The sequence below is a fragment of the Anopheles coustani genome, chromosome 2 (genome assembly GCF_943734705.1).
Source record: "Anopheles coustani chromosome 2, idAnoCousDA_361_x.2, whole genome shotgun sequence".
NCBI classification, from domain to species: Eukaryota; Metazoa; Arthropoda; class Insecta; order Diptera; family Culicidae; genus Anopheles; species Anopheles coustani.
In genome coordinates this window covers 55,307,075-55,321,366 of record NC_071289.1, presented here as the reverse complement: position 1 = coordinate 55,321,366, position 14,292 = coordinate 55,307,075, and the positions used below count along the sequence as shown (strand labels likewise).

At 42.5% G+C, this 14,292-nt stretch overlaps 1 protein-coding gene across 1 annotated transcript in view; it reads left to right on the top strand.

The window, feature by feature from the left end:
• The first annotated feature begins 6,166 nt into the window (after positions 1-6,166).
• Positions 6,167-14,292, top strand: part of LOC131266205 (four and a half LIM domains protein 2) — a 122,832-nt gene continuing 114,706 nt past the window's right edge. The window contains exon 1 of the mRNA XM_058268600.1: positions 6,167-6,262. Within this exon, the coding sequence (XP_058124583.1) occupies positions 6,170-6,262 (93 nt within the window). The 5' untranslated portion in view covers positions 6,167-6,169. The remainder of the gene's footprint in view (positions 6,263-14,292) is intronic.

The following is a 14,292-nucleotide window of genomic DNA, read 5'->3' as shown; positions in this document are numbered from 1 at the left end:
TCAGAGAATTCGAAAGAGTTAACGCCGAGTATTCGAAAGAGCGATGAAAAGATGAAAGGTAGTGCATCAAGATTCAAAGATAAAATGAGTGGGTTGACCGTTATGCAAAACAGGACTTCTTCTTTTCTTCTTTCGCTATGCGAGTCGGGGTATATCCTCCTACGCTAAGTCGAACGTTTGTTCCCTTACTCGTAATCAGAGGCGTACCGACTCTGTCCGAACTCCTATGAAGGGGCTCGTCCTTTAGGACCGGCTAATAATAGCCATATGTCCACCCGCCGGCCACGGGAGGGATAATTCCTTCCGTTGTCAGGACACAAGAACTCGTGGTCCGCTTGATTGACTCAAACAGAACGAGATGTGCGGCAGCTAGGATTTTTCTGACCTGAGCTCCAGCTCGGCGTGACCACGCGGTCGTGCCGTAACCTTACTTTTCCGCTAACCCTTTCAGGAACTGCACTGCTAACCTCCGCTCTGATTCACTGCCGAACTGAAACTGGCAAAACAGGACAGGAAAACAAATTCATCATAGATCTGCCATGGTAGAAGCAAAATCTGTTGCTTGTTATCGTTTGGTGTAATGGACTTCCAAATGGATTGTTGACAAATTCTGTTTTTAATGTTTTGAATTACTAGCTTTTTTACTCATTTACCGTACGCTTTAAAGCTTCTTTTTTAGCTCAAAAGAGCTTTGAGTATCAAATTTTAAATTACGTCGCTAACGCTTTTACGTTTTTGAATTCGCTTGTAGCGAATACAAATTTTCTTCTCATTATGCGGTTTCGTAAAATATTGAAACTATTGAAAATGTTAGTATGTAAGAAGAAATCCATTTCATACTGTCGGATGATTATACAATTAATTCGCGTATTAGAGACACTCTAGATTAACCAAATTCCAATTTCAAATTCATTGCTATGTTCTTTGAGATAAAAACCCTGATGTTAGATCAGAACAAGTTTTTCGAACGAAGTTATTCATAGGCTAAATATATAAGAAAAACAACAATTAGTTTCTTTGTATAACAAACTGTATATTATTCAGGGGCAGATCAGTGAAAGAAGACGATTGCAAATAGGATATATCTTCTGACAGAATGGGCAGCTTTTCTCAGTACGCAATATGGCTAGACTGTTCTTTCCAATAAAAATAATAAATACATAAAAAATCGATAGCTTGTCGGAACGGACATGTATTGTTTTTGATCGACAAAATAAAGTGTGTCAGCAAGGTACAATATTGAAAAGATAGTAAATGAATGCAATTATCTGAAATAATTAGGATTATGCAATAAAAATGGTTGAGCACGATCAACTTTAGGGGACATTTTTCCACAAAAAAACTCATAATGGTATCAAGACTTTACGGGAGGGACATATTTTTTCCACACGAAACTCATAATGGAATCAAGACTCGATGATCACAATTAGTCAATAGTATTATCAATCCTCGCTTTAACTGCATATGCACGACTGATCTGTCTTCGATTTTGTAGCCGCTGCTGACCTTTGACCCTAGTTGAGTAGTGATTCAAACTGTTAAACCGAATTCACCCTTTTTCCAGATAGGAGATGCTTTTTCACTTATCTGCCACATAGGAGACTTTTCTATCAATACCTTCAATATCATCTACGCATGCCAGGATATGGATTGACTTAAGGCTGATTCGCACGTCGGCAAGTGCAAGTGGCAAGTAAGCAGGCAAGTGGCAAGTAGCTGTTCGCACTGCAGGCAAGTACTTGCCGGTAACTTGCTCACTCACACAAGTACACAATAACAAATAAACTTTAATTTACCATTATTTCATCATCAATAAATGAAAAGATGGATCAACGATACGATCAAATAATTGAGGGTATTATGATTGGGTGCGCGGAAACGATGAACTTCTCGACGCTGGCCCATACAAAAGGTAAACAACACTTTGAAAAAAGCGAAAAAATGGCTGGGCGTCTCGACGATCCAAAACGACGCCACCTGCGTGTCGAGACGATGCGCGGATACGAAACGACGCGCGTCGTTATCGTCGAGCAGTTTCAAGCACCTCCTGGTCGATGGATCTCTATAGACCGTATGTGTCCGAAGCATATGTGGGTTCTATGGATCTTGGTATTTACCAAGAACATGATAATTCAGGATGCACTTTTCATATCAACGTTGTGTTTAGACAAGTCACTTTGATTTATTTAGCCATTTAGCCATAGTATAAAACACACCAATAACTCGATCGTTTTGAAAATTGATTAAAAATCAAAGTGCTCGAAACTTGTTAAAAACTATATATTTATATACCTTGAAATACTTGTATAAATACCCAGGTTGCTATTCGAGCAAATATGCGGAAACTTTCGAGCAATAACGCGGAACTGGATCATAATACCCTCAAATATTTCTCGAACATTTGAGGGTATTACAATTGGGAGCGCGGAAACGATACACTTCTCGACACTGCCCCATACAAAAGGTAAACAACACTTTGAAAAAAGCGAAAAAATGGCTGGCCATCTCGACGATCCAAAACGACGCCACCTACGTGTCGAGACGATGCGCGGAAACGAAACGACGCGGCTAGCCATTTTTTCGCTTTTTTCAAAGGTGTTGTTTACCTTTTGTATGGGACCGCGACGAGAAATCTGACAGTTCGTATCGTTTCCGCGCTCCCAATTAAAATACCCTCAATTGGCTGGTATCGCGAACGGTTTCGATTTCGATCGACTGCATGAACCTGTCGAAAAGTGTTCATTTTTGGTTCATTTGCTTCATCGGAATGACAAAGACCTATCGCGAACGAAACGTAGAAGCAAACGATCTATAAATTTTCAAGCAGTCAACAGTTGACTCGATTTCGATCGAGAATTACTATCGCATACGCCTTTTCTCGATCGAAATGATTTAGACAGGTCGAGAGCGGTCGCATAAGCATTTGCAAACATGTTTCTTTTAAATAAACAGATTCAACGAAGGCGTATTAAAGTGATTTTTGATGTTTTTATAAATTGGGTTCGATTATTCGGATTCATAAAAATTCTTGGTACCCTATGTGATCCGAAATATACTGAGAAAATTGAGCTGGGTGCGACGATGGCTAATACCCCATGACCGGTGCACAGCTGCGTGGTGCACAACAAATTCGTAAAAAAATTATTGATACCCTATACTTTTCAAAATCTATGCCCGATCCCAGCTGCGTGGTGCACAACAAATCGCTTAAGCGCTCCCTAAACGCGGGGCGAAGTTCGCCCGATGCGAACGAATAAAAGTAGCCCGGTTTTGCCAAATAACCAGCGCGAACGAACTTATTCGTCCGATCTGTCAAAGTGGTATATGAAATTAATAACTTGTTTACATTCTGAAGCAGTTCAAACCAAATTCAAATTGAGCAACTTCAGTTCAAACCAAGTTGATGATATAAAAACCTTGGTTAAAATTGAACGTTCGCCCTCGGTGGAGTTTCGCAATTTATAAACGCAGCGCGAACGAAATCGGTTTTTTTTCATATGGAGTTTCGCGTTGGCCTGCGCAATTCGCGCTGCCCGGGGCAACTTTCGCATTGACAAGCGCAACATTCGCTCAAAGTGTAGGACCGGCCTTACGCTCGCTTGCTGCTCGACTTTACGAACGCCCATAGTTCATCGATCGAAACAGAAACCCCGTTGCCGATAGCTATTTCGAGTAGATTTAGATTTCGTTCGACTAATTCTTTTGATCGAAATCGTCTCGATCGATTCGTTCGCGATACCAGCCATTAGTCGAAAATTATCGTAAACAAATCACGAAAATGAAACAGTTTTTGTTTGACAACTTGTAATTACACGAGTTGTCAACCAATACATCCAGCTACTTGCCCGAAAAATAGACTCGGTTCTATTCCAGTGGCAAGTAGCTACTTGCCACTTGCCACTTGCTAGGTCCTGATTCGCACGGGGTAGGTACGCGGCAACTTGCCACTTGCACTTGCCACTTGCCGACGTGCGAATCAGCCTTTAAAGAAGGTTCTACCTCCGAGTCTCAGATGGGCCACTCTAAGGCTATTTTGAAAAATAGTTGCTGAAAATGGAAAATCAACATAATGCACATTAACGTAATATTATCTGTACAAATAGAACAAAATGTACGATTAATTAGGGTGATTCTTCAGATTAAAATGACGTGTTTGGTTCATTCGAATGCAAGGAGCTCGTCAGCTGTTGATTCTGTGAAAGAGCAGACGCACACATTGCTGGTTGGAACGTTTTTCTTGAGAATGTATTTGAAAGATTTGTATATTTCTTCTAGATGCGTTTCTCTCTTTCTCAATTGCTTCAATAATTTTTTATTTCTCTCGCATTCTCTTTGTGGTATTCAGAGACGTTTCGATGCGCACCTACACTGGCAAAAACGGCATGAAAAGCAAAGAACCCGCGGAGGAGCGGCAATAGTGCCGCTGGCGCACAGGTAATCCGCGCCTTGTGGAACCGCAGATCCGGCGATCTTTCATCCGTGCCCGACGATCGCCAGGTGTACCAACACGCAGAAAGACGCGCGTGTGGGAGAGTGAGCCGCATGCTCACGAGAGCATAATCGGATCCCTCGAAGTAGGTGGCATGAAAACCCACCGCGGCCACGATTCCAGATGCCCACTTCCACACGGTACGATTGCTCCGCACACCGACGCAAAATGGGCTATCGGATCATCCTGCGCGTTCCCACCCAACCAGGCCGCGAGCCGTCCCACACCTCACCCAACGCAACCTACTCATTTCGGCCGGATCCGCCGTCGCCTCCTCCGTCGCGGTTAGCGCGAGAGACCTCTAAAGCCTACAAGCAGTTCGACGACGTACAGCACGAGGAGCCCACTCCACGTTCAAATCCCGAAACCGGTTCGCGGAGCCCGCATGATGCGGCGGGCCTCAGCGAGCTATTGTCTGTCTGCGCGGCCCGATCGTGGGCTCTCGCGCTTCGGTCGCTGCCGGCCGCGAGCCACACGAGCGAGATTTCATCCGGTGCGGTGCGTTCTGTGTGCGGGGTTCACGTCTAGCTGGAGCGCCCGCAGCGTGCCAGTTCCTCCAATCGTATCCTGCGCACTCGTACGTACGCTCCGCCGCCTGTAGACGCGCCCAACGCCCAAAACTGACCATCTGTCACTTTCCGGAACGAATTCCGGAGCCGTGCGCGTCATTCCGAGGCCGCACGTCTGCATCCTTCGCGTCGTCCTTGCTTCACGTCTGTCCCGGTCGCGTAAACACAGAATCGTCTCCCCGTGTGGACTGGACCTGCCCGCAACGGTTTAGGAACATCATCATCGATACCATCATCATCATCAGCACCGCCACTTGCTGTCGTCATTGCGCGTTTGCGCGAACCGCTAACAACGACGAGCTGTGCGTAAAGTGTGCTCTCGGCACATTCGGTGTGCGAACCCTCGGACCGGACGACCGCGCACGTCCACGCGACATTCCTCCTAGACCGTTCCAGTGGAGCGGATGTGGCTTCAGTTCAGTTTCGTCGGTTTCTGTTGGTACTCTTTCGGAAGTCGGTTGGTTCGATTGTGGTTCAGCCCTTGCAGCGCAAAACGTCGCGACTCGCCACGCAAACCAAAGTTCCACGTGGTTCCAGGGCACGTGAAAATCGGAGGATGACCGTCTCGTTGTCGGTGGAAAAAATTGATTAAGAAACAACACACGAACACACCGGATATTCCAGTGTCGCGAACAAGTACCGCCGAGTGTGCCGGAAACGGTGTTGCATGATTTTTCGAGGCTACTTTCGTTGATCGTTCGGTCGAGTGCACGCGCGCATATTTCAACTGGGAATTCTAGTTCCCATATGTTTGTGTCCACTTGCGTCTGTCCACTACAGTGTAACGGGTTGTTCTTTTTTTGTTTTTAACTACACAGAGTGAGATTCTATCGTTCGCGCGTATATGAGTGTGTGTGTGTCTATTCGGACCATATTCGAAACCTAACGGAAGCTTACTTCTTGATCAATCCAACGCCTGTCACATTAGGAATCTTTGTGTGCCTTTAGCGCGAGTTCACCTGCGCTTTTGGGGTGATCGAGAGTGAAACAAGTGTTCTGTATTCTGTGTGTGTGTGTGTGTGTGTGGGAGAGCAAAGCGTTAGGGGTTGTTTGGCGTGGAACAGAGGCCAATAGACAAAAGCCGAAACACAACAGCGCCAACAGACGAACCATGCTGACCTTATCGCACAGTGGCGACGATATGGCGAAGGCCCTCGGAGCTCTAACGATCTCGCGAACGCCTCGGGATCAGTTTTCGGAAAAGGTAAGCATAAAGACATAAAACCAGAAATTGTATTTTTTTATTGCCAATGAAGCTCCGTCGTCTGTTTTTAAAGACTATTCATTTGTTAATCACATGTCATGCATCCACGACACAACGACGTCTTTTCCAGGGCGACCAATCGAAATCACCCGATGGCGAGTTATTATTGCGTCTAAATTGATTGTTTCGTCCGAGAATAGAGTCACTGGAAAAATATTCCCCGGTCCGACTGGCAGCTTAACGAATTGGGGTTCCATGTGTCATCCGGGGCGTTGCATGCTGTTTCCGAGCGCCTGGGACCGGGCAACGCGAATTTCATGGTAATCAACCAACGACTCGAGAAAAATTACTATCACACAGAGGATGATGGTGATGATGTTGTACCAAAGCGATCGCGACGGTTATGTGAATCCAATTAATCGTCGCAAAAGCACACGCCCCGGTATACGCGGTTTCATTTTTATTTTTCTTTGGGGATGACACCATCGTACGACGCGGGTTTCCGTCATCTAGCGCACGCAAGATAATGGGCGCCAGTGAGCCTCACGTCTGGTAAACAAAAACAAATACAGACCGATCGCAAAGATGGACATCCGATGCTTCTCAGGGGATGCTGTTTGTGTACGGTACACCTGGTCCACTGTGGGGAACGATCAAACAAACCAAGGCCATCATCAAAAAGCTTGGGCTAGGATGGATATATTTTGTTTATAGATGGATGGTTTTTGTTTTTGGAGACAGTTTATATTGATTTATTTAGGTTTAGATGTTACTAAATGTTGCTTTGTGCTTTATTCTACAGTTGAATTATACCCGACAGCTGGTAAATACCCGGTTGACAGAAATTGACATTGTTGCTGGTACTATGTAGTTCCAGCAAGAGTCCCAGCAAACTGCCATGGAAAAACTTGCTGGTACTACATGACAGCTGCAAAAAATTTGAATTTTTGTCAACCGGGTAAAGATCAATGTGTATAACATAGTATCCAAATGATGTAAATTTGATACTTACGTATACAGGTACAATGGTAATGGAGGCTGTATCACACATCCCTACATATAGTTCGATGTTTTGAAACTGTTTGGACAAGAAATGAAATTGCATACTAAATACTAGTTTGTTCTGAAATGTTTTTTTATAAATACGTATGGCCAACAATTTGAGCAAAAACGAGAGTTCACAACTTCTACACCTTAATGTTGTTGATTTTACTTACAAAATATTTTCGAGTTTTGTTGCTTTCGGAGAAAATGTCTTGGTTATCGTTCAAATGTGATAGAATTAAATTATTTAAGATGTGGTACTCCTTGTACGAGAAAAGCGGCCCAATGGTGTCAAACTTAGTTGAATTTGCGGGCCGCATTTCCTCCCAAAACAGATTTGCGGGCCAAAACGTAGTATTGATTGGATTCATGAAATTAGGTTCTTATCAGTGGGCTTTAAACTTAACATTGAATCATGTTTTATACTTTTAAATTTTCGGTGTATTATATTACCTCTTATAAATTTGCTATGAATCATAAACAACTTTTTATTAGTTGTATGTTATTTTCTTGAGATTTCCACTATCATTATATAAGCAATTTTCAGCGAAACAAGGCATGATGTAATGATTCAGTATGTCTTATTGTGGGAATAATTATTGTAGTGTACAATTTCTATAAGAAAGTAATACTCCCCATTGATCGATAACACGCCAGTAGTTTTCACGTAAAACAAAGCTCTGTGTAAAAATCTGTGTAAAATCTTTGCCTTTGTCCAACACCATACGTCGGCGAGATGTTAATCAATGGTGAGTATGACGTTCACATAGAAATTGTTCAAATTGACAGTGGTTCAGTCCTGTTGCGGGTATAAAACCCATAGTTCGTGGAGCCATGTTCACAATAAATATTTCAAAGGTATCACAGGCCGCATACAACGTTTTTGCAGGCCGCATGTTTGACATCTCTGCTATAGTCAAATTGGATGGAATGTTGAAAAGAAGGCATGAATGGTTTTATTTTGATGATGTTTTAAACTTTATGCAAATTTTCCTAAAGTTCTGATGGTTCAAAAGAGGAACTTTTAGTTTGATTTGTATTCCACTTTCTTGATTCAATTGTATACAACAACCTTAAAGTATTTGATTTTGATAAATACTGGTAAGTTCTGAGAAAACTTAGGACGATACACACATTTTTGGACAAATAAAAAACCACCGGTGTATAGTTAAAATCTTTAAAGATTTATGAAAATCCCAACATTTTCCTAACATTTGCTGCTGGTACCATGTGGTTATAAAATCCATCTTTCCTACAACGGCACGAATCAAAGTTACTATTCATACAGGTTTAATGATAAAATTGCTCCATTGCATCGATATTCTTCCATGTCCATTCGGTATTGGCCACACAGTGCGGTCTATATTCTACTAAGTGTCATCATCCCCGATGACATTGCTCGGAGGATGTGCCGCCTGGTTTGTGTCTGCTTGTAATTAGTGTGATCGAGCGCAGCAGCATCACGGCATTGTCCGGGGCGTTGTTCAAAACGACGTGTGCTGCGTGGCGTTCTAAACAATTTTGTGCACCACTGGCAACGTGTTCGGGCATTTCCGCGTCCCACGTTCCGCAGTGTAATCGGACATTGTGGACCCCTCAAGCGCACGGCAGTCATCCGGAACATGTTCCCATTTCTCATGTTCCCCCCCGTTATCGCGGCAATCTGTGATGACTAACTTTTTTTTCCTTCCTCCATTTTATCACATGTGTTTTGCAGCGGGATAGATAGTGTTGTGTGTATTTGCGAATTAAAATCATCACCACACACGCAGGGGTTGCTTGAAAACTTGGAACGTTATGAATGCGAGGCGCCCATATTTGCCACCAGAAGGGAGTGATGCAGCAAAACTTGCACCCAATTGCACACGCTCTCAAACTCGTTTGGCGCAGACAATCGCCAGACAGCATGCGAGAGAGGTCCGCATAATAAACAGCTTAATAAAAGTCGAATTTCCAATTGAATCGTCTCGTGGCGCAGCGAAACAAGTAGACTGCGCCATGACGTCATCTGGAAGTAGGCCTATAATTATATTATACTTTCGAGCAGACAGAGTCATCCGTCTTTACCTCAACGAAATTCCCTGACGATCGTGAGTCGTTGTGCTTTCGCCGACATACCAATGAAAAACACGTCTTGTACACGTAGGTAAGAACGAAATGAGTGGGTTTTGCGAAGGTGGAACGCCCTCACGGACACGCGAATATACACTCGATCAGTCGCGATTGGATGACGAATTTTTACGTGTTGTGTTCTGGGAATGTCCTTCATGCGGTCATCGCAGCCGTCTAACCGGACCGGTAAGATGCTTGAGGAAGGAGAGGGCGCGTTTTCAAAGAAACGTCAGCCAAGCTGATGGGCTGCATACCTTCGACGTTCCATCCATGTTCGACGTCATGTTGCAAGTTTATCACAATCTTCCCTGCCAATCGTCACGTCTGATTTTTGTAGCGATTTTTTTTGCCCAATTTTATCAATCAATACTGTCCCATCACAGACATGATAATCGCCCCTGTGGGCTCGGGCGGCGGTCGCTACTCTGCTATCTTCGTTTATGATGAGAACTCTCGGCGTCCGATACGGACTCGACAAGTTTGCAATCGGCCGCTAATGGACTGATGCCACCTTCCCCATCATCAAAACATGGCCCGGGGAGGGTCTAGCCGATAGCGGTGCTAATTAAAATTCCATAAGAACGGTCGGAAGGCCACCCAAAAACATGACCCACTCCAAATCGGTTCCCAGGTGAATCGCGATGTCCAGTAAATCACGGGTGGCGGCATTTTTCGGATTGACACAATAATTATTACAGCGTAGCAGTGACTCGAATAATTACCGCAGCTGTTCATTGTGTAACACTGTTTGAACTCTGCATAGTGTCTTCTATTGTGGCTGGAATTGAAACTGTGTCAAGGTCTTAACAGATCACCTCCGTATGATGTAAAACGTATCCAATTTGTAAGTGAATTTACTAGCGAAAGACTTATAGTTGATCAAACCCGGTCGCTAATCGCGACAAGGGTGGTCGGGGTGGGGCGAATTATACTACAAATAGGTATATCTGTTCCACGGTGCAAGCCGTATCTAACGTTTGCATTAAAAAAAAAAAAATTTCATCGGTGATAAGAAAAACATTAACCAAGCTAATTGAATAAAGAAAAGTTTAAAATGTTAGAATAGGTCCTACCTTTAAGTGTGTTAAATGTTTTTAGGATTGGTTGAAGTTGAGAGTCATAAGGAGGGTTAGCAGTGTCGGGTATATCAATTATATTTGACCCGTTCAACTCCTCCGATTCTCTTTGCACATGATTTACTGTGGCCAGGTATGTCCAAACCACTGAATCGTGCTCTTTATGATGTTTTCTGATAAAGTTGCTTAATTCCGGAAGACACTGCACACTATACACTTCCCCATACGCCGGAAGGCTTGACAGGAAAAACAGCGACTTTGTGCAAATTCTTCTCGCTGGTTTTCAGCCACGATATGTCTATGGGAGTTAAGGGACCCCAAAATAATTTAAAAAAAAAACTGTAAAAAGCTTGAAACGCAACATAAAGTACCAGGGCTTTTTACAACTTGTCGCCGTCTGGCAAAAAAACAAAGCTAAAATATAAATTTTGATGCCATCACAAATGCCAATAATACTGTTCTTCTCTCTGTTACGTTTTATGACTTCTAGTTTTATGGTCTAATGCTACTGAAGTTGTTATCAAAAGAACGACTTTTTATTATATTTTATTATTCTTGTTCTTCTTCTTGGCGCAACGACTTGTTGGTCATGCCCGCCCGTTAAGGGATTACGAAACTTGGTTCCCTGTTGTACGTGGATAGTCGGTCCTTTCGTACAGGGGAGGGTCCGGTCTCGGTTGGGACTCGAACCCACGCCGTCGAGGTGGTGAGCCCCGGCGCTCATGGGCCGATTTTCTAACCAGCACTAACGCTCGGCCTTCACGGACTCCCTTATTATTATTATTATTGTAATGAGAGTAACTTATTAATATTTTACAATATACACAAAGAGAAGAAAAATACATAACAGATAACGCATAGAAATAATAAGAAATACATATAGTCGTGTTACGGTCTAAGTAACACAATTTTATCCTTAAAATGCGAAGCTCCAGCTTCATCATGATTAGTTGAAATCCAATTGTTCCGAGTAGTTAGATAGTTTCAAGTTAGGAGATTTTACCTTAACCCTCAATTAAAACTATAAGAAATATTTCATGCAAGTTTCACAAGCATTTTCACTATTGAACCAAGAATAAATAAAAAGTTAATAAAATGTATAAACGTATTAATACATAAATTACTTAATAAACAAATTATTAATTATTCTTCTTCTTGGCGTAACGACCTCTTGGTCATGCCTGCCCGTTTAAGGGCTTACGAGACTTGTTTCCCTGTTGTACGTGGATAGTCAGTCCTCTCGTACAGGGGAGGGTCCGGTCTCGGTTGGGATTCGAACCCACGCCGTCGAGGTGGTGAGCCCCGGCGCTCATGGGACGAATAATAATAATTATTATTATTATTACGAATATGGTGTAATTGAACATCCTGACTTTAATAAAATCTCAATAGATTGCAAACAAAACACTGCACTAGAAAATATGAAACAAATATTATTTAATCCAAATAGGAAAACAAGTCCAAATGGTTGTGTAACACTGAATATATTTTAAAAAAAACTCTGTCTCTCACAGAATCCGGTTGTAATCAAAATACGGAAAACCCCATCCCAATCATCGGGAACCACCGTGAACAAGTGTTCGGGGCTCAGTCCATAGCTTTTCGCCAGCTAAAGCTAGTACCAAAACGTAAAATACGATGGCATGTCGCGGAAAGACGAGGCCAACCGTCGATCCAACTCGGCATTCATTCACGTTGACATTCGTTCCACTCGGCACCAAGAGGGAAGCGGTATTTGTGTACCATGCTCAAAAGCTTTCCGTTTCCTTGCACCTAGCTAACAAATGGCACCGTAGCCTCCGGAGAAGAAGGTCGTGTCGACAGACGCACAGGGCGAAGGCTCCACCGAAAGTGCACTCTCAGGCTGGGAAGACAATCGCGGGCCTCGACTGTGCAGATTTGTTTGGTAGATAAACCGCGCTGCGGTCTCGCCACAGCCGTAAAATGGAGCCATATTAACCATATATGTAACAGCGATTCAATAGCACTAGAGGCCCTAATTAATTATGATACACAATTTCATCCTCCCTCGAAGTGCATCGTTACCACAGAGGAAGTGCACGATGCTAGTGGGAAACTATTAAGGTACCCTGGAGTGCGTCTTACGAGATGTCGTATCGGGATTTTTTTAATCGATGTAGCCAACCTGTGACTCACTTCTTCAAGTACAATACATCGGTTTTATTCTATAAAAGGAGATAAATGGAGACGCTCGTAAATAGTTCAACGTGATAAAATTTACGTTTCGTGCAGGTTTACGTGTAGTGATCGCTGTAATATTGAGGCATAGCAATTTAGATATTGTATCCATATCTAAAGGTCATGCAAATGGAACAAATAGGCTGTTGTATATTTTTATAAATTTAAAATTTATAAACACGAGTTGAGCGTATTTCTTGGTCTTGAACCTGTGAAAACTTTAGTCAGAAAAAAAAAGAATCATTTAATCGTAGAAAAACCTCTTTGCTCTGATAATAGAGGGTAAACCGATGCCATTCGTTATATCCGCGCAGCATCCGCCCAATTCGAAATTATTAAAATAATGATTTTGCAACAGAGTATTATTGCTCACGTATCGGTTATACTGATTATATTAGTTATAGATATCACTTATATTTAATTTTTTTCAACTGAATAATGTAAATGCCATATTTCTATTTTTAAAGATGTCGTAATATTTTCATATATTACAAGTAGCAGTAACTTGTGTTGAATATTACTTTAAGTTTTCATTTCTAATATTCTATCAGTGTATTTGTTTTCATAAAGGACGTTTTGAGATAGGACCCTTCGTTCAGGTCATTTACTATATTCATGTCATGTATGTATGTCCATCGCGACAGCCGAGCGTTAGCGCCGGTTAGAAAATCGGCCCATGAGCGCCGGGGCTCACCACCTCGACGGCGTGGGTTCGAGTCCCAACCGAGACCGTACCCTCCCCTGTACGAGAGGACTGACTATCCACGTACTACAGGGAAACAAGTCTCGTAAGCCCTTAACGGGCCGGCATGATCAAGAGGTCGTTACGCCAAGAAGAAGAAAAGAAGAAGAAGATGTATGTCCATCCTTCACGGTCCATATATATAGTTGTAAACATTTTATGGCAGTTCCTAGTCCCTTGAAAACATGTGTTTTATGCTGGTTTTTGCACTATCTGCCCGTTGGCACTGGCAGCAAATTATTTATTTAGGTCAACGCTCTTCCGGTCTAGTATTGAATACAGTTCATATTTACTTTAAAGATAATTTTACTTCTCTCTTTATGTTTGAAAAGTATCTGCATTACTTTTTTGCTTAGAAACCATTTCGAACAGAAAAATAAACAATTTTTTTATGTGAGTTTAAATATTTCAAATTTATGCTCTACCATTCTGTATACTATGATCAAGCTGATTCAAATGCCTAATTATATTGAATACGAGTTACGTCATCGCTTTCAATGTTATGAATAAAATTAAAAGCATTCGCTCATTGACAAGGTACAATTTATTTCCTAATTTTTCACAACAACCACAACGAAACCAGGGTTTCCAGAGTGCATATAGATGCAGAGATACGCATCTGCGGGATTTTAGTTTGTTGATCTACAAAATATTGACCTTCAAGTCGGTACCACGGAATAAACCGGCTCAGCATTGGATGAATAGGGGGAATTCCTGGAGGAGGGGAATGTCCTCGACTACAGGTAGAAACCAGGTATCCATTCGTTGGGACGAATGATGCGTAGGTAAAGGCATATGCTCTTGCAAAATAAAAGTAAGCGTAATAATAAAGGAACGGCCTCTCCTGCAGTTTTGGT